The following is a 21,881-nucleotide window of genomic DNA, read 5'->3' on the forward strand; positions in this document are numbered from 1 at the left end:
TGGGGATCGAGATTTAACCTTCCTTAATTTTACATTTATTTAAAGTTTATTTGCGCCTAGCTGATGTTGCTCAGTAGTTGTGCGTCCACCCATGAACCAGGAGGTCAAGGTTCTGATTCCCAGTCAGGGCACATGCTCCGGTTGTGGGCTCAGTCCTCAGTGAGGGGCATGCAGGAGGCAGCCAATCAAAGATTCTCGCTCAGCATTGGTTTCTATCTCTCTCTCCCTTCCTCTGTGAAATCAATAAAATATATATATTTTAAAAATATGGGCAATAAAAACATATTTTTTTTAAAAAGTTTATTACCCAGGTAGATCTTGTTGTTGTTTTTTTCTAAGCATTAAAAAATTACCCTAGAAACATAATTTGAGAGAATAGATTATATATATTTTAAAAGATATATATATATATATATATACATATATATATATATATATATATATATATATATATATATATATATGAACCAACTTTTTCTGATTTATAATCCTCTCATTCTTTAGAGCACCTATAATGTTTCTGGTTTTGTAGGTAGTGTATTAATCAATGTCTTTATTTATAGTACATAATGTGAAGTACAGACTATGCATCCTGAACTAATCTTCACCAACTCTGAATTATATTGTAGTCTCTATACCACAGGAAGGAGATCAGACTTCACACAGAAAGAAGGAAGACATTAATGGTTTAAAGCACAGCTGCCTTTATACCAATTAGCTATATTGGTTTCACTGCAAAGAACTAAATATCCTGGATCAATTAAAGTGATGTTGAGGTTTATCTTTTTGTACCCTGATCAATTAATCTATTCAGGAGGTCATGTTCTTGGATGTCATCTTAGGCTGAAATAAAAGAGGGAGCCTTGAGTTGGATGGATTTTTATCATGGATAACCTGGGTCTTTAATACAGAGCTCGATAATCTGCCCTGCAGAAGAAAACACAAGCAGTCCATAGTCCAGTAATATGCAGGAATCCTGGATGACACTAAATATGGAGATTGTATATGCTAAGTTACTGTGGTTTGAATAGGTGAAATGACAACCTACAAGGTCAAATTAAGTCTAGTATGGAAAAACCTCATAGTTTGAATAAATTAAATGAAATTAGGAGTAAAAGTTTGATTTAAATCTTTTAAAATGATTAATTTTTATCACTTGAATAAAAATGTTAATTCTATGTAAACTAACATACTCTTATAAATAATCTAGAGGCCTGGTGCATGAATTCGTGCACTGGTGGGGTCCCTCAGCCTGGCTGGCGATCAGGGCTGTCTTGCTTAGTCTCAATTGGGGCCAATGGGGGTTGGCTGGCCAGGGAGGAACTGCCACGGGAGGGCTCCAGGGCTTGTCCCACCCATCTCGCCCAGTCCCGAATGGCTGGACCCTAGCAGCAAGCTAACCTACCTTGATTGGTCGGAAACTTAGCATATTAGGCTTTTATATATCTAGATGTTAGCATATGTGTCTGTGTCCATTTGAAACCAGTGTTCACCAGTAGCATCCATGCTCAGCTGGGACCAGGCTGTAGAACCTGTTGGTAGTAACAGAATGCTGAGGTTGTGCTAGGAAAACAGGGTTGAACTGGCTCCTGCATGTGCCTGGATTCTCTTCTCATAAGATGGCAAAAAACTGCCAGGTCTTGGCTTTTAAAGACGGTTTAGTCATGCATGTGCAACCCATCTGTCGGATGCATAAGGGATTTCCTTCTCTGCTCAGCCCTCCAGCCACAGATAGGGTTGCTGGTCCTCTCCCCACCCCCTTTCTTCCATTCTTCCTCTCCCGCCAGGAGCGTACAGGCTCTGCATACCAAGTGCATCTGAAGCTATGCTGGGAACTCCTTCCATGGACATTGATGTGAGCCAGAAATGCAGCAGCCGAGTTTTCTTTTGCTGCCTAGCTTACTTTCAGTATGGTTTGATTCAACGATTTAAAAACAAAACAGTCAATCTGATAATAAAAATATTTACACAATTCCGTTTTAACTAATCTTGAATGTCGACCTTGATGACCTTCAAACTACTACCCTGGGAAATTGAAGCTCCCTGTGTCACCTGGATGAACCTTCCTTAGCAGGGCCTTCATATTCATTCATTCATTCTCTCTTTCCTTTCATAAGGTTTAACAGCAAACCCTTTAGCCTCAGTGATTGCAGTGAGGGAGAACAGTGGGAAGTCTCTCTCAATATATTAGCACGTCCCCTCTCTCCTACCTTTGTTCACTGCACATATCCTCCAGGTTTGACCTCCCATACTTCAGTTCTCCTGTTTTTAAAATGCTGATGGCAGTTAATACCAGGTTTTGAGGTTGAATGTACAATTTCAAGTCACAAAATTGCATATACAAAGCATTGTTGTTCAAGATGTTTTACAGCCTGTTGACATAACTATTTTGGCGAGCTGGTGTTCTTATAGGAAACTAATATTTATATACATATTTTTGAGACACCTAAAGGAAAGATCAAGGTGAAGGAAGAAAAGGGTGGACTTTTCTAATCAATTGTTTATGATTTTAAATACATTCTAATGTGAACTTATGAGCCAAATAAGCAATTATTGTTCTTAACAATTTTCTTTTGCTTTTCACATAGATTTATGAGAAATACCAAGATTTGTATACTGTGGAACCAAATAATGCACGCCAGCTGGTGGAAATTGCAGCCAGGGATATTGAAAAACTTCTAAGCAACAGATCTAAAGCCCTGGTGGTGAGTTTAAATTGGGTTTGCTCATTTGGTTATTTTCCATTATTTATTATTTTTCATGTTTTAGTTGGAGGCTTTGTTTAGTATGTTTTCTTTACCACGGAAACTGTTCATCTAATATGTGCATGAAGGTGAGATATCATGGTTTCATTATGAATTCAACATAATCAGCTTACTTCTAATTATTAGTTTGTTAGGTGATTTTAATACATAGGAATAGTGTATTTAATTCGTACATGGATGTATTTATACATATGTAAGTTATGATGTGTAATAATAATGTTTAAATTTATTGTGCAACATAAAACCCACGAATATTGCCAGCACCCTTAACGCTGCCTTCTTAGAACTCTCCTGTCCCCTTACCTTTCCTCCCTGCCAGGGGTGGCCAATACTCTAGATATTTGATTACTTATCTCTTTGTTGTAAAAAATAGTTGTGCTTTACATACATGTTTTGTTAAACAACATATTTGCTAGTTTGCTTTCTTTTTAGCTTTATCAAAATCACATTATAATATATGTAGTTCTCAATGACTTTCTTCCATTATATTTGTACTAGAGGCCCAATGCATGAAATTTGTGCATTCCGGGAGCCCTCAGGGGATGTCCGCCTGCAGATTTAGGCCCACCAACGGGTCCTTAGCTCTGTCTCGGAAGTGGGAGAGGCTCCCGCCACCACCGCTGCACTCACCAGCCGTGAGCCCAGCTTCTGGCTGAGCAGCACTCCTGTGGAAGCGCACTGACCACTACGAGGCAGCTCCTGCATTGAGCGTCTGCCCCCTGGTGGTCAGTGTGCATCATAGCGACCAGTTGTTCCACTGTTTGGTCGATTTGCATATTAGCCTTTTATTATATAGGATGATTTATCTGGAGGTTTGTACTTAGATTTAATTCATTTTAGCCACAGTTAAATATTTTATGAGGATATATCTCAAATTTTCATTTATTCTCTGTTGGTAAATTATTATTTGGTGCTGCTACATTTTCTTGAACAAATTTCCTGGTACCACATGCAAGGATATCTGAAGGGTCAATAGTGGAATTATTAGACTGTAGGGTATTCACAAAGTTAGCTTTATAAGAATATGACAATTGCTTTTCAAAATAGTTTCATCAATTTAGATGTACACTAGCAATATATTTTTAGTATCAAGGTTATCAATATAAAATACCCTTGGGAATATATAATAGATGTAAATCTATGAAAAACATGTATATTGAACTGGTTGTTTTCTCAAAAATCTACCAAAAAAAATCCCTATGAGTTTCTAGAATTCAGTTGTTTGTTTTTTAAAGAAAATGAACAACTGAAAGGATTTTTTTCTTTTTTTAGTGGAATGATTATAATTTCTATGATAAACTTTATTATGTCTGCACATATACTGATTTTATGTATTTGAACATTAAATTTTTAATTCTGGCTTTTATAGTCTATTGATTAAACATGAAATCATAACTTATTTCATTGCTTCATGCTGAGCTTACACTGAGTGGCCAGATTATTATGACCACCTGAAGTTTGTAGGCAAATTAGCTATAATTTCGCGCTGAAGTTGCTAGAGGGCCAGACCATTATAAATAGGGAAGCAGGTTATATACATACATATATATATATATCCCACATTCAAAGGCTGTTAAATCGCATTGTTTACCCATATCTTCAGAAAAAAAAATCACTTTTACTGTCGTGGTAAACAACCTGCTTCCCTATTTATAATGGTCTGGCCCTCTAGCAACTTCAACGTGAAATTATAGCTAATTTGCCTACAAATGTCAGGTGGTCATAATAATCTGGCCACTCAGTGTATGTTTGACTCCAAGCCATTTCAACCAGTATCTTTCTTCAATTTCAGTATTTATTTTGACATTTTATTCATGCTTATATTGTGCTATTATCTTTTGATCTGCTCCAACAACCAACTTTAGAAAGAGCTGAAAGAGAAACCAAGGTAAAAATATTGTAGTCGCTTTTGCCATAAAACCAACCTCTTTTATAGCAAAACAGATTTTGCACTTAAGTCGTTTTTGGTTTTGTTTTGAGAGTATATAAAAACAGGTTATGATTCTGATGAGTGATATGCATTGGGCTGTTACAGAATCCTATGAAATAGGCACATTAAACATCTGTTCATTCTTGTTTTATAAATGAGGAAACTCATAAAGGTCTAGAATTCTTGTCCAAGACTTGTATAGATAACATGAGGTTGTGATGGAATTTAACTTCAGGAAATCTGTCCATGAATCCAGCTTTTTTCCCCTCTAACTCCACACTGGTAATGTCAGCCATTTTATTTTCAAGATATATTTCCTAAGTGAGTATTTTTCTACTTTCCTTGCTGTTCCTATGCCTCACAAACTGGCTCAATATGTAATTATTCTGCTAACATTGTTGGATTATTCTTAAGCAATCTCAAGTCAAAAAAGAAACAATCGTTTAACAATGTTATTAGCATTTATTTCAGCCTGCACTAGGCAGAAAAATCTGCAAGTGTTAATGACAGTTCATAGGAAAAAGCTTTTCAAAGAAATAATCCAACCTCCTTCAATGGTGCCTCCTGAAAGATGGAGGTGAATTAAATAAGTGGTCTTATTGTTCACCAACCAGCACAGACAAGGGGATCTGCTGAGTTAATGAAGGTCTCTAGACATTTTGCTCAAAGAAAATAGGATCAAGGTTATAATAAACACATTTTTATGGTGACACATTTCTAATTATGGCGTATAGTGTCTCCCTCTGGCTGTCCTGGTAACTTTAATTAAAGCTGCTCTAACCTATTATGAAGCTTTAAATACTGTAATATGCGCCACCTCCCTCTTAATTCAACCTTGATGTTTAGTTTATGATTAGATAATGAAAAAGAGAAAATAACAAATGTTTTCAACTGACTGTTAAAATAGTATCCCCTTCCCCCGTAGATCATTGTTGATTAACCAAATCGTTTTGTGTATTTTTAGCTATTAAACCAGTAGTTCTCTATTTTTCATGTTTGTCATTGATATGAAGTTTGCTAAAAATGCAGATTCCTGGCCTTTATCTACAAAGGGTTTAACAATAAATATATATCAGAAAACCAGGTCTAAAGAAGTGATAAAGAGATTCAGAAAGAAATGTAAAATTTTGAGACTCAAAGAAATGTAAAATTTTTAGAGACTCAAAGAATTTAAAATGTATTGTATTTGGGCTTTAGGAATCATTGAATGGAATAAAGACTACAGTGTTAAAGAGTTTTGGGGGCCTTAACTGGTTTGGCTCAGTGGATAGAGCATCAGCCTGTGGACTCAAGGGTCCCAGGTTCGATTCCGGTCAAGGGCATGTACCTTGGTTGCAGGCACATCCCCAGTAGGGAGTGTGCAGGATGCAGCTGATTGATGTTTCTCTCTCATCGATGTTTCTAACTCTCTATCCCTCTCCCTTCCTCTCTGTAAAAAATCAATAAAATGTATTTTAAAAAAGAGTTTTTGGGAAGTAAGAAATTGGCATGCTTAAGAAGTTTGGTAGGACAGTGAAAGAGAAATGTGGAGAACTACTATAGACTTTTTTTTTCAGAATGGAGGACATGTAAACATGCTAATAGACAGAAAGGAAGGAATCTATTAAATGTAAAACTAAGAAAAAACACACACTTGGATGTTGAAGGATAATTCCAGAAAACACATACACCGATATTAGAGTAATGAATTTATCTTTGAAAAGGTGGTGGTATCTTTCACTTGAGACAGAATGGATAGTAAATATGAATAGAGATAATTAAATTTGCAGATAGATGAAATTAGAAATCACACTGGATGACCACTTTTTTCTTGGTAAAGTAGAAGTCTTATATGCAAAGAATGGGTGTCTTAAGGACCGTATTAAAAATTTAGGGAAGCGAAGCAAGAAAAAGTGAAAGGAGTCTTGTATAGGTAAGTGGAAAATCCGATAAAAAATATAGAGCCATCCTAACATTTAGAAAAAACAGAAGATACAAGATATCCTCATGTTCTAAGAGTGAGGTGCCAAGCTACACATGAATTTGAGAGTTGTCTGAAAAGTGTGTGTCATGAAAATTAGCCCTAAATCTATCTTAAGGGTATAAATTTATGCAGATTGAATAGAAGAAAAAATTCCTTTGGGAGAAGTATGGAATATTGTGTTATTTCTGTTTTCACAGAAAAAAATGTGCTTACCCTTCTCCTTAATTTTAGTATACATGTTCTTGAGAGGATTGCTAGGATTGCTTATATATTTAATTCCCCTTGAATCTGAGTGGTAAAGGTACTAGCTAATCTACTATTATTTTGTCAAATTTAGATTACTTTTATTTATTTGGATTTGCTGCATGCTTTTGGATGCTAACAATAAAATGCTGAGGTAGAGATGCCTGTCTGATGGCTGAGCAATGAAAGGTGGCTTCACTGGGCACAAGCTTACACACAAATCAAAACAGAGATTAGCCTTACCTGATGGAGCTGGTCTGGGACTCGATCCAATAGGGCACGCTGCCAGGGGCAAAGCCAGTTCAGCAGAAAGAGGGTAGACACAAACTATCAGATGGGAACTGAAGCGTAGGGTGCAAGTGGCAGCCAGAAGTGTGGCATTGTAGTGAGATGTTCTGGAAACCTCCAAACCAGGGGTCCTCAAAACTTTTAAACAGGGAGCCAGTTCACTGTCCCTCAGACTGTTGGAGGGCCGGACTATAGTTAAAAAAAAAAAACTATGAACAAATTCCTATGCACACTGCACATATCTTATTTTGAAGTAAAAAAACAAAATGGGAACAAATACAATATTTGTATTTGCATGTGGCCCGCGGGCCGTAGTTTGAGGACCCCTGCTCCAAACAATGCAGGACAGCACCCCAAGAGAGGAGCAAGTCAACGATGAACATCCACCAATGCCAGAGTGTACCAACACACAGTCATAGTGAGAAAGAGGTGTCCACTACCAGCTTTCTCAGAGTGCCATTGCGGAAATCACCACCTGGGAGCTGGGAAGTGCTATCAAGATGGCATTAGGAGGAAAAACTCAGAGAGTGAGTTTACCACACTCCTCACACAAGGACCCCTGAAATTTCTCAACCTGGAGCAGTACCGAGCTAGTATTGGAAGTACAAATGAATTTTAAAATTAGATTTTCACTTTAACCTAAATTAGATATTTTAATTAATTAGCTGAGATTATTTTTAGGTATAAAAGTTAGTGTTGCTTAGGACAGTTATGGAACCTGTAAGGCTTAAAGTTGTGTTCAAATACAATTAATAGACAAGCCAGCTAAAGGGTGATTTGTACAGATGACAGGTTTATTTTCTTCCATGTCACAAGAAATCTGGAGGTAGGGAGCTGAAAAGATTTCCAGAAGTCCCATTCTGTTACTTCTGTGTGCATTTCACTTAGACCTGCCTGCAAGGGGGGAATAAGAAATAGAGTTTTTGCCTCGCTGTACAAAATTGTTGTACCCTTGGTTAAAATTTTGATCCAGCCAGCTGGTGTCTATGTCAAGACCTTTACAAGATTTAATGTGAGTTTTAAGGAAGAAAGTCTAGAGCAAATCCATTTTAAGAAACATAGGAAAGAAAAACATTGCTTTGTAAAACAAAACAAAACAAAACACCCAACAACCATAGAGTTCTGCCGTGGCTGGTGTGGCTCAGTTGGTTGAGCATCCTTCCATGCACCAAGAGGTCACCACTTCAATTCCCAGTTAGGGCATGTGTCCAAATTGCAGGCTCGATCCCAGGAGGGGGCATGCAGGAGGCAGCCAATATATGTTTCTCTCCCTCTCCCTTCCTCTCTCTCCAAAATCAATAAAAACATATTTAAAACACACACACACACACACACACACACACACACACAGAGTTCCACTCCTTTAATATGATTACATGCATAATCAGATCAGCTTTTTCTATGGAGGATTGGGACAGTATTAATAATAGAAGATTGAAAAGACTCTTGAATCCATTTTAGATTGAGTTTGGCAGAGTAAATATTATAAACATCAAGGACACTTAAGAATTAATCACCAGTAGTTGAAATATTTGAAATCATGAACTATGATAGGTAGGGTATGGTAATGGCCAAGAATTATGAGTATAAGAAAGAAGACAATTGTATGTGAGTAAAGTATAGGTTTATAGGGAACAGTGGGGAAACAAGAAATTGTGGTACATGATGGGGATTTAAGAAAGTAAGAGTTCTGGGTGATAATAAGGTTGAGGCATGAGTGAGCGAGCAGGTTGTTTGAATGGAAAAGAGTGAAAGCTTTTGAAGTTTTAATGATAAGGAGCAAATTCATAATTAGCATTTATTGAATGTCTGCTATGACCCAAACACTTTTTGCTAGGCTCTATTCATATATTTTTAACACAATTTCTTCTCTGAAAAATAGGTATAATTGATCATATTTTAAAGATGAGAAAATGAAGGCCCAAGTAATTAAACATTTGTCCAATTTTACACAGCTAGCAAGTACTTCAAACCCATGTATGTATACATACAAGGTACTTGGTGTTTCCTGTGCAGCCTTTACTAGTTTAAAAACCTCCCACATTAACTCCTTTAATCTTCACAGTACATCTACTGAAACGCAGATAAATTTAAGTTCTTGACCAAGTCTTATATGGAGTGAGAGATTTGGGCTTGAATTCTTGTTTTAAGGCTATCTAGCTTTTAGCTTTATGCACCATATAGCTCACCTCTATGACATCTCAGTAATCTGAGCCAAAATATATTTTGTCATTTGTTCAATCAATCGGATCTCTTTGTACAGGTGACATATAATTGTTATAACTAAGGAAGCCACACTAATTATGCCTTTTATTGGGTCCCCTAGTACCATTGGATTGAAGTCCTATAAAACGGCATCTTCAGCTGCTTTGTTTGCCCTGAGGCATCTAACACCTACTTGGAGCAGCATAGTTCAGCACTAAATAAAACACAGTCTACGTAACCTGGTTTCACAATAGAATTCCTCTTGATTTCTGAAATCCAACTTTCACAGACTACACAGATCTCTCAATAAGATATTTTTTGTTTTTGGTGCGTTTTTGGTTTTTGCTAATGCTTATAAGGCAACTATTTACATGTACAACCTCCAAACTCAGTATTTTTTTACAGTGTGATATCTGGGAGTCTTGATTTAAATTTTAAATAGAATTAGTAGAACATCAGAATCATGTGTAGATGCTTTGAAGAAAAGGCCAGGTGCCAGCCGAGGAGATGTGCCTGTTTTCCGCTGGCACTGAGAAGCCAAGCCAGGTCTGCAAACACCTGCACTTAACAGTCCTACTCACTGTTTCACTAGACAGTGATTGTAGCACTTTACCCTCTACGATGAAAGCTTCTTACACTTAGTGATGCACCTTTGCATTTGATAAGTATATCTAATACTTAGTTAGAATTTTAAAAATTGGTTGGGGTGTAGATTGATACAAATACATGAAAAATTGGTTGTTTTAGTTAGAATTTTAAAAATTGGTTGGGGTGTAGATTGATACAAATACATGATTTTTTTCCATTTATCATCATAAATTATAGGCTGTCAGAATTTTCACTCAAAACATCTGATTTTGTGTGTGTGTGTGTGTGTGTGTGTGTGTGTGTGTGTGTGTGGCTTACATGGGAGATGCCTGTATTTCTTGATACCATTAGTTAATGTGTTAAATGGAAATCTATACACATACCACCACATTTCCTCTCTCAGGTTACACACTTTAGTGGCATATGTATGGATTTTTTAATCTATCATGATAATGACAGGACTTTGGGCCCAAGCAGAAGAGATGGTGAATCATTAAGTGCTGCTTAGGATCTCTTAAATTACTAAGAAGGAAACAACAGATCCATATAACTATGACTATGCTGCAACTCTCTACCACACTCCACATTTTAATTTTTATAACATTCTGTTTTGATTTATATATTATTTAAACGTTTGTAGGAAAGTGTTTTTAAACAACACCTTCTGTTGTAAATTGCTTAGTGCTAAGAGTACTTTCTCCCTCCCCCATTCCATGAAGTAGTATCTGCACTAAATGACTGTATGAACATAGACACTTTTGGAAAAAGCTAGGTACCAAATATATCTTGAAGATGGAGAGCACAATTAATAGTATAGTGCACCTAATTTTTTAATGGAAAGTATTCAGATAAGAAAAGGTTCTGGGCAGCAATTATAGTTTCTTTCTAATAAAATAAATAAATCCCTTTTAGAAATGTGATTCTCATAGTCCTGAGTTGACAATCTATAGGTTCAGAAAGTAATATTTAAAGTACCACCAAGAGTGTTACTGTGTTGGCAATTTGATAAAGCTAATGTATGCTCTGATAACACAGCACTTGCAAAAATTAGGGTAAAAGGGAGTGATGGGTTTGTTGATTGCATTGAGTACAATGGGAATTAGGTGAAGTGACTTGCAAAATGAAAATGTGAGGCCCCTTTTTAAAAAAAGCGATTTAAGACTTTTCAAAGATTTGCAGTAGCCAGAGCCCTTAAACCCAGTTGTGGGCCCATCTGAGTGAAGGGCCCCTATCTAACTGCAGAAGTGACACCCCATAAAGGCTGGCCAGCCCTTGCACACAGTTGGTTAGTGGCAGATCTGGAATGGGACTTGGGATTATTAACTACTCATCCAGTGCTCTTTCTATCACGATAGTCATTGAACTTTACCAGGTGACTGAGAGTCTATGAAACCTATGACGATTGTTAAAAAGATAATCCCCAAATGAGCCCAAAATCCATATTTCATTCCACTTCTATTTTTAAAAAATTGCAAACTTGTCCCAGTAGGACTATAGCAATGCTCTGATCTAAATGTGCTAGTAAGTGGTGTTTTGTATAAAAATCAATAGAGAGAAACAGTGCTAATCCAAGGCCAGCCCCTTCGACTTACCTAATGGAATCTTTAGATAGAATTCCATAGCATGACATAAAACGGAGATGATCCGATCAAGTAGAGTTTGCTAATGATAAGCACTGTTGAAACCATTTTAGAGATGAACTTCAAGTAGTGTTCTGATTCCTAAATGTTCTTCAATCTATTTACTTTTATTTTTGAATATTTTTTAAATCCTCACTCAAGGATATGTTTATTGTTTTATTTTGAGAGAGAGGAAGGGGGAGAGAGAGAAAGAGGAATATTGATGTGAGAGAAACATTGATCGGTTACCTCTCATACACGCCCCAACCTGGGACCAAACCTGCAACCTGGGCATGGGCTCCGACTGGGAATTGAACCCTCGCACTTTCACTATCCAGGAGGATGCTCCAACCAGCTGAGCCACACCAACCAGGGCTTAACTTAATTCTTAATCTATTGAGGTTTAGTTTTTCCTTTTCCTCATTACCCACTGATTGTCCTGCCACATAATTACAAAAACTCTAAGTCTTCTTCAATGCATTCATTTTCTAACTTTTACTGAGTATGATGCAGGCTGAAGCCCTGTGTGAGATATCCAATGTCACACAGCTTTTTTTTTTTTTTTGTATACCCAGGAATTCTTTTGAATCTATTCTTCATAGTTTTTTAGAGCTTATAAAATTAAGAACTGCTTTTAGATGAGCTCAAAGATGAGCTCCCCATGCCTTCCTTAACATACCCTGGCACAATTTGCCATTAAAATAGAATGCCCTGTTTATTTGATTAAAATATCAGAGAATCATAAATCTTGAAGGAATTTTGGGAATTTGTTTTTCTGACTTCCTCTCAGACTGGTGAATGTTTAAACCACCAAGGATAGGGAGTTGCCAAGCAGCCATTCTTGCCAGACATTGTGTTAAATGCTTTACATGTCTTATCGAATTTCATCTTCAGAACAACCTTTTGAGGTAGGTGTGTTACTGGGTCTGAAGATCAGAGTTATATTGAGATATAATTGACCTGCGACACTGTATAAGTATAAGGTGTACATCATAATGATTTGACTTACGTAGATCATGAAATGATTACCATAATAGGTTTAGTTAACATCTATCATCTCATATAGACACAAACAACAATACACATCTTTACATATGGGAAACTTTTGATTATTTTATTAGAATAAGTCATATAAATGGAATGGCAAAGTCAAAAGCAGATTGACATTATTTATATTTTTCTTTTAAGGAAATTATCTTTAATCTTTCTACTAACTCTTTCTCTGCCTTCTCTTCATTTGTAAACAACAGGACTTCTGAAAAAATTAGGTATGAATGACCTTGTTGCATTTAGCCCAGTGTAATAAGTTAAATATGGTTCTGTAAGCAGGACTTAATTTTAAATGATAGGTATGTTTTTAATTATTATAATAATGTCAAAACTCATACTGTTTTCTACGGATTAGTGCCTTTGTTTTCTTTGGCAACATAATCAGTTCAAAATTAACAAGCTGGCTGGCTCAAACATCTGCCTTCCAGATTTATTTAAAAAAACATACAGCTTGAGAGTTGCAGTTCCTGATTCCACATGCCTGCTCCTATGCTCTGTCTTGCATGGTTTATTGCAGCCACGGGCAGTATGCCAACCTGCCGCACTGCATGAGTGACCCTGCTGTGGGCAGACCTTGTATTCTAGGGCAGCTGACACCATCTAAGCCCAGTTATGAGCAGGCACCAAATTGTGTCTTGACAGCCCAGGCGTTAGTTCCAAAAGACTGTCCACTCCTTCTCTGACTAATTCATCCATTTAGTCCCAGGACTCATTACTCCCCAATTACAGTTACTCCAATATATGTTGCCCTATTGTTGCCTGACAAACTAATCACCTCTGATTGTTTACACAGTCTTTTCCCAGAAATTCTAGGTCAGCCAACTTAAATGTCCAATAATAAATAATAATAATGACTCATTTTCTACCGGAGAGTTTACAGAGAATTTATTGCCCTGTGCATTACTGCCTATGCCATTATTTTCTCCAGCACAACAACATAACGTGACCTCTTAAAAAGGAAAAGAAATAAATCACCCACTGGGATATTTATGTGCTCAGAATAGTTCTTTAAAATATGGATGTTCAATAGCCAGTTTTGCAAACTTGTCATAGAGACAAGTTTGACACTTGCAGAAGTGTTCATTCTCATTAAATGTTTGCACATGTTCGCTTTCCCCTCTCAAATGGGTGTTTTTAAAATTACAAGATCAATATAGATTTTAACAGTCTATAGTTTCTGATGCCTTTGTTAGTAACTATACTTTGACTCACTAATTATAACCATTAAAATGAAATTAATATTCACAATTTCTCAGAGAGTGATGATGTTTTTTAAGGTTAAATATTAAAAATGTTTTAAAACTAACATCTTATGTAACTTCTTACATAGGAGAATAGTAATAACAATAATTTATTAAGTGCTTATGACAAGTGCTAAGGCCTTTATTTGTATTCATGAATTTCAACTCTTCCAATATATTTCCACCCTTGATATTAATATTATCTTGATATTAATATTATTTTATGTAGATACTTTGCCCAATGCTTTGAATCCAGTTGCATTTAATTTTGAAGTTTTATAGCAGCATTTCTCCTCACTCTGCCTTGTATTTATTATGTGTCAGACACTCTGCTGAGTTTTTTTATAAGTATATCATCCAAGGTCATGTAGTTCTAAAATGGTACTTTTGTTTCAAAATAAGATTATAAATTATCATGTTTTTATTTTATATAAGATGTACAAAGAAGTGGTTATGATACTATATATCTATATCTATATCTATATCTATATCTATATCTATATCTATATCTATATCTATATCTATATCTCTCTCTCTCTCTCTCTCTCTCTCTCTCTATATATATATATATATATATTATTGATTTCAGAGAGAAAAGGAGAGGGAGAGAGATAGAAACATCAGTGATGAGAGAAAATCATCAATCAGCTACCCCCTCCATGCCCCCCTGGGGATCAAGCTGGACACTTGGGCATGTGCCCTGACTGGAATCGAATTGTGACCTCTTGGTTCCTAGGTCAACTCTCAACCACTGAGCCATGCTGGCTGGGCTGATAACTTATTTTAATTTTAATTACAATGTAAAAGGAGAGGAATACTACACCGCTATAAAAAAGAAGGAACTTTTACCATTTGCAACAGCATGGGTGTAACTGGAGAGCATTATGCTAAGTTAAATAAGCCAGTCAGAGAAAGATAAATATCACATGATCTCACTCATGTGGGATATAATGATGAACATAATTTGATGACAAGAATAGATCCAGAGACAAATGGTAGGGGGGGGGGGGTTAGAGAGCAACCAAAGGACTTGTATGCATGCATATTAGCATAACCAATGGACATAGACACTGGGGTGGTGGGGGCTTACCTAGGGTGGGAATGGCTGGGGGAGGGGTCAATTGGGGGAAAAGGAGACATATGTAAAACTTTAGACAATCCTATCTAATAATAGACAAACATGGTAATTGACCGCACCTTCGCTATGCCTTCCATTGGCTAATCAGCAAGATATGCAAATTAACCGCCAACAAAGATGGCAGTTAATTTGCATACGTAGGCGTGAAGCGGTGGAGTGAAGGCTTGAAGGCGGCTCCGGCCGGAGCAGCGAAGTCTTGAAGGCGGATCCGGCCGGAGCAGTGAAGACTGAAGGCGGCTCCGGGCTGGGTCCCCAGTGCCGGAGGAAAACCGGTGCCGGCAGCCAGGGGAAGGGGAGGCCTATTGCACAAATCTTTTCGTGCAACAGACCTCTAGTAAAAAAATATAGATCCAGAGACAAATGGCAGGGGAGGTGGGAGGAGTAGAGAGCAACCAAAGAATTTGTATGCATGCATGTTAGGATAACCAATGGACACAGACACTGGGGCAGTGGGGCCTTGCCCAGGGTGGGAATAGTTGGGGAGGGTCAACTGGGGGAAAAGGAGACACATGTAAAACTTAAGACAATAAAAAAAGGAGAGGAATACTAAAAGAGAAGGAGGGGTGGAGGGAACAAAGGAGAGAGGATATAGATTTTCTATTCTCTAGTATTACGATTAATGGTAATGCATTAATGTGTGGTTGTCTAGTGATGTAGACAGAGATCATAAAATCTAAAAATTTTATCAGTTTAGTGTAATTATTTGGGTTTATTTATGAAAACAACTATTTTGGAGTATCTACAAGTCAACACATTGTGCTGGGGCTTTTGTACCATAAGTGAATATATTTTGGGAGTTTTCTAAGGAAACTGTCTGGATAGTAACACATACAGTTGTGCTATAAAGATCAAAATGAATCAGAATGGTCCTTATTTGTAAACTTGAACTTAAATGCCATACAGATATTCACTGTGTTATATCCAATGAAACCAATGACTTTTTGGTATTGTCTTTCTCATTTAGATGATATTTCAAGAAGTAAATTTTACTAGCACCTAAAGCATTGGTTATAGGCAAAGGTTCAGAGTAAGTGAATCACTTGCAATTCTAAACTTAAGGTCTATTTAAATTATCCAACTTTTAATTACAAATAGTGAGAAATTTAGGGCATGGTGTATAGTTAAAGGACCAAACCTGTTGCTCTATTCAAGGGGAGAGAGGTGCATTATGGGAGTGGGAAAGGGAAAATATGGAAGCCACCTGAGTTTATCTCAGAGAGCACAAAGGATTTCCGAAACTCTCAGAATTTTCGTTCTTCCTAAAATGTGTATTTGTGTAAAGTATTCCCTATCATTCCTTTGCTCCCGATCATGGTTCACTGGAGACTTACACTTTTGAAAATGATGCTGTCGTTTGGGAATTCGCAGGGGGATAACTCTTTCTCTGATTTCAGTGATGCTAAATGTCTGCCAGTCATCTGGTTGGGAAACTCAGTGCTGCTTAATGTTCCTGCACTTCCATGATCCAATTTCTCTTCGCTAAATGGTAGTGTCTAGTCCTTAGCTGACATTTCACACCAATTGCCCCCTGGCTGTTGGGAGCTAAATCAGCATATTAAGCAGCAGCAAGTGGCAGCTAATGCCTGCCCTGAGGAAAGTTACCCTGTGTTAGTTACCGCGCGGATCCTCAGCTGCTCTCCCCGGATACTTCAGACACCACACTCACTGATGCGAAACAGCATTTCTCAGCTGCACAGGAGGCACCCGGAAAAAACACTGGGAGGAGGGCCCTTTAAAGACTTAAAGGCAGGTCCTGTCAAGGCAGGCCATCCGTTTCCTCTCAGCTGCACACACAGAGGAATTATCCCTGTGATCTGCCCGTGTTTTATTGCCACATAAGTAGGCGTCCGTTACAAAGGGAGTGGGCCCTGTGCATTTTTGCTGTGTTTGTGTGACAATAGTAATTTTCTACTCCATTCAGTGACAGTGTTTAAGAAGGGAAACAATGGATGCATATTCAGAGGCAGTGAGCTCCAAAAGGCTCTTGGTAGTTTCTGTAAATGTATAGTCGTTTCTATGGTGCAACTAATGTTTAAAAAGAGGATGATGTTCAACTAACATTAGCCCGTGAAAGACTGGGGTCTGCCTCGTGTGCCCTGGATGATACTGGTAGGTTTGTTTCTGATTGGCTTTGTGGTGTGACCTGTTCAAGTAGTACTGAATCCAATATTTTTGATTTATACATGAAATCCTGATTTAGGTGCTTTGGTGTTCTCTTCTGGTCAAATAGGAAATCGTCCTATTATATTTGGTTCTCATCAGAGAGGAAAATAAAAACTGTGGGCATGTTTTCTTTTAAGGAACTGATGGGGTCAGGGGATGAATGCTGTAGCTACATTGCAAATCAGTACATACTGAAGTGACTAGGTGTTTGACAGCTTGAAGAAGAGAAACACCTGTAAAAAAATAAAATGTGTAATTAGGTTTCTCGGGTCTAAAATTCTATAAATTCATCAAAATCCTTCCTGCTACTCCAAGAAGGTTTCTAATTATGTGTCTTTCTGCTAATTAATTGTGGTAACTCAGAGCTTCATCCACTATAACAGCTGTGGCTCTCAGGGCTTAAAGCTGCAAGATTTTAGCCTGACACAGCGAGCAAGCTGACTCAGATGTCACAAATGCTGTGCGATGTTAACCCTATTTTAAAAGGGTCACTTATAGAAACAGCCTTTCCTATTCAATATCTACATGTTAAGCCTCACATTTCACCCTACCCTTTAGTCCTTTATGCTGTGACAGAGTTGTCCTGTGCTATGAAATAGTGACTCATTTATGTTAATGCAAATCACTAAGCCATCTGTCCTGCTAAATTTTGAAACTCTCACAAGTTCAGTGTCTAAGTCAGAACATAGGTGAGAGAGAGTTTAATTTTTCTGGATAGTCTTGACTTAGGGGTAGGTGGCCCAGGTGCTCTTGTTATTGAGATTGAATGATTGAATTTTTTCTCCTCTGATATTTGTTCTTTTATAATAAGAAGTAATATTTTGCATTAACTTATAAATTTAGGGGTTGTTGTTTTTTTACCTTTCTGGAATGTTAGGGGAAATAGGCAAAATGGAGTATTTGAAGCACATGTTTTCTTCCCCCCAAAATTATGTCTTGTTTTTCACTTCCTTTTCTGAAAGATTTTGTGCAACTAATATTTAGATGGCAAATCTTTGTCTGTTGTTTAATTTAGTGTGTAAAAATATTGATAGCTATATTGATAGCTATATAACTCTGTATACTAGTTATCTTCAGTTGATATATTTTTGGACTGATTTAATTGTTTTTGTTGATATTTAGATTTTTAAATTATTTTTTCATTAAATGTATTGGAATGACATTGATTAAAAAGATGATATAGATTTTAAGTATAAAGATTATATAGGTTCAAGTGTACATTTCTATGGTACATGATCAGTATATTGTATTGTGTGCCCACCACTGAAAGTCAAATCATCTGTCACCATATATTTGGTTCCTTTACCTTTTACTACCCTCCACCCCTCTTCCCTCTGGTAACCACCATACTATTGTCTGTGTCTATGAGTTTCAGTTTTATATCCCACATATGAGTGAAATCACATGGGTCTTAGCCTTTTCTGACTGCCTTATTTTGCTTAGCATGATATCCTCAAGGCCCATTCATATTGTGGCAAATGGCCATCAGATATATGAGAAGATACCCAACTTCACTAGCTAGTAAAGAAATGCAAATCAAAACTATCAGGAGATACTACCTCACACCTTTAAAATGGCTGTTATCAACAAGCCCTGTAATAACAAGTGTTAGAGAGGTTATGGAGAAAAAGGAACCCTCATACACTGCTGGTGGGAGTATAAATTGGTACAGCCACTATTGAAAACAGTATGGAGGCTCCTCAAAAAATTAAGAAAAGAGTTACCAGCCTTGGATGGTGTGGATCAGGTGGTTAGAACATTATCCCATACACCAAAAGTTTATGGGTTCGATTCCCAGTCAGGGCACATACCCAAGTTGCAACTTCAGTCTCTGGCTGAATGAGTTCAGGAGGCAACCGATTGATCTTTCTCTTCCTCTTCCTTCCTTTCTCTGTAAAATCAGTGGAAGTATATCCTCAAGTGAGGATTAAAAGGATAATAAAGTTACCATATAACTCAGCAACCCATTTTCTGGGTATCTACCTGAAAATTTGAAAACATTTAATCACAAAGATATATTCATGGTGGCCAAGACATAGGAACAACCAAAGTGTCCTTCAATAGATGATTGATAAAGAAGATGTGGTACATACATGCAATGGAATACTACTCAGACATAAGAAAAGAGGAAATACTGCCATTTGTGATATTTAGATTTTATAAAGTGAATATATCATCTTGTAAAAACATGATACAACTACTTTAACAATATAAAATACAGATAGAAAAATATAAATTAAAAATTAGCTCTTAAATATAGTAGTGTAATCAATCCCCTTATCAAGTTTCAGAAAAATAGCATTGATATTTTCTAGACTGTTAGTTTAAATTTTGTTGTACATATTTGGCTTCAGGTATATCAATACTCTAAATCTGAGCACTCATCTGTTTTGTTACATGGGATTCTTCTGTAATTATTTTAAGCATGCTTGCTTCCCTGACATCTGAAATAGGTTTTACATTAGGAGACAATAAATGATACAACTTGTTATTATCCTTTAAAAAATCTCTTTGTTTATAAACATGTTTTTCTCCTAAGAATAAAAGACTCATTTCAAAGCACAAGTCATATTTTTGTTGTGACTAAGAAGCCAGTTGTAGTGAAAATAAATGAAAAATTTTAAGTGTAAATACCTCTGATTTTCTAAATTCAAGAAAGAAAGACCTGTGATAAAGTTACCCGATATCAAGTTAAAAAATTTTCCATATTTCTATGTATATGACACATCAAATAAAAAAATCTTCAAATTTCATATGATGAACACAAAGTTATTTTATTATCTAGCTTATGTTACTGTTAAACAAAATAATTTAAAAGTTTACTAGAGTAATTGTGATGGTTTAAATAAGCATGTTTATCTCTTCTTTCTCTCAAAACTCTATTAAAATAAATTTAAGGAATAAAGAGGCTTAAATCTGTAAGGATAACAATTACAGAAGGTAATGTCACAGAAGAGCTGCTAACAAAATTTAGAACCAGACAAGAGTACTCCTTGACTTACAAGAGTAGAAAGAGCAAAGCGCTAAGTGCCTACATTAAAATAATATAAAATAAATATGTACCACATTGAGAAAAAATTCCATTTGTGCCCCAGAACTCTGGTAGAGCTTAGAAATTAGAGCTATAACATGACTTTGAAAAGTTGGGTGCAAGATAGGGCTGAAGACATGAAGATTGATTAAGAGGGTTTACAAGAAGTTCCCTTCTCAAATGCCTCCCTTGCTGAACTCAGGCTAGTGTTGAACTTAAGAATCTCTGTACTCAGAGACAGCAGGAGATAAGAGAAGTGTCATTATTCTACAAGAGGAAACTCTTTTTAGAGTTACAGGAAGTCTGTATCTTGAGCTGTGAACTTCTCAGTTTCCTTCCTTCTTGAATCCCAGAATTAGAGAGGAGTTTGGAGACTTAATTTCTGGACATATTGGCCCAAGAGATAAGATGAATAGAGACTGACATTTTGGGATTCACCAACAAAATAACCAGCTCACCAACTGATCACCCTGTGGTAAAGCCCATATATCAGCCAGCAGGTTCATGCACATGGAACTTTCAATCAGCTTTTCAATGCCTTACTCTTTAAAAATACTTTTAAAAACATAATTTATTTGTATGCATTTAATATATAAAGGTTATTCATAGAACAAGCAACCAGAAAACATTAGCAAATACCCACCTATGGCAACACTAGTCTCCATTGTGCGAATTCTCTCCAAAATGACTTGTAGTCACTTCTGCAATGGGTTTGACATTTTTTAAAATCATGGCAATATTGTCACATACCCCTCTGGCTATCCTTGGCACATTCTGTGTCTGTGATGCATTTTAAAAATGGTTCATGAGCTCAGATTTTTTTTTAATTCAGTGGTGAGAGCTTTTTAATTTCAGGTACATAAAATCTGTTTACAAATTAAAACCTTCATGTACTCTCCCACCCCTTCCCAGGCTCCGCATCCCCCAGGTTTATGCCATGGAGGTATCCACCTCCAGCCACTTCCCCACAAGTCAGGGGAAGTCCCTGTTGAAGGGACTGACCTTTCCTTTAAGAGCCTGGCAATGTCTATCTCCAGGGAAATCAGAAAGATTGTCACAGTAAACTGCATGCCTTACCCATAAGAAATATTTATATCATCTTAATTATATCAATATTTAATTACCTAAAAATTATGACTACCTATATGGGGAAAATGAGGGAGGGAACAAGTGTGTGTGTGTGGTGGGGCAGGGGAAGTGACATAAGAAAACAAAATACTTTTTATAGGAGAAATTTTATGGGTATTATATAAGCTTATAAAATAATACTTGGACATTTTAGCATGTTCTATTTTAAAATGGAGTCAGATCACCAAGGAAAGGCAATGTGATTGAGAATGGTTGGCTCTGGTAATCAAGTGGGAGTGGGAAGAGATAAGGCAGGATTTAAAAAATCATACTCTTATTTTACTTTATGACTGGCTATGCTGATTGACTTTTAAATTAAGCATTTGTATTATTTGGGAAAATAAAACTGAATTAACAATAAAATAGTCCATGTAAATTCTAATTGAAAAGAAATATACTACATTTGTATTTCTTCTATAAAATTATGGAAAAGCCTCTCAAATTTAGTGAGCCTTGTATCTTTGTTACATTTGTGCCTATTTTGTAGTATTGCTGAAAGGTATATCTATTTTCTTCTTGAATTTTATAT

General features: G+C 36.6%; 1 protein-coding gene across 1 annotated transcript in view; it reads left to right on the forward strand.

Annotated features, from left to right (window-relative positions):
* CACNA2D1 (calcium voltage-gated channel auxiliary subunit alpha2delta 1) overlaps window positions 1-21,881 on the forward strand; it is a 377,680-nt gene that overhangs the window by 78,710 nt on the left and 277,089 nt on the right. The window contains 1 exon segment of the mRNA XM_023753781.1: window positions 2,589-2,705. Coding sequence (XP_023609549.1) covers window positions 2,589-2,705 — 117 coding nt within the window.

The sequence above is a fragment of the Myotis lucifugus genome, unplaced genomic scaffold, assembly GCF_000147115.1.
Source record: "Myotis lucifugus unplaced genomic scaffold, Myoluc2.0 scaffold_51, whole genome shotgun sequence".
Taxonomy (NCBI): domain Eukaryota; kingdom Metazoa; phylum Chordata; class Mammalia; order Chiroptera; family Vespertilionidae; genus Myotis; species Myotis lucifugus.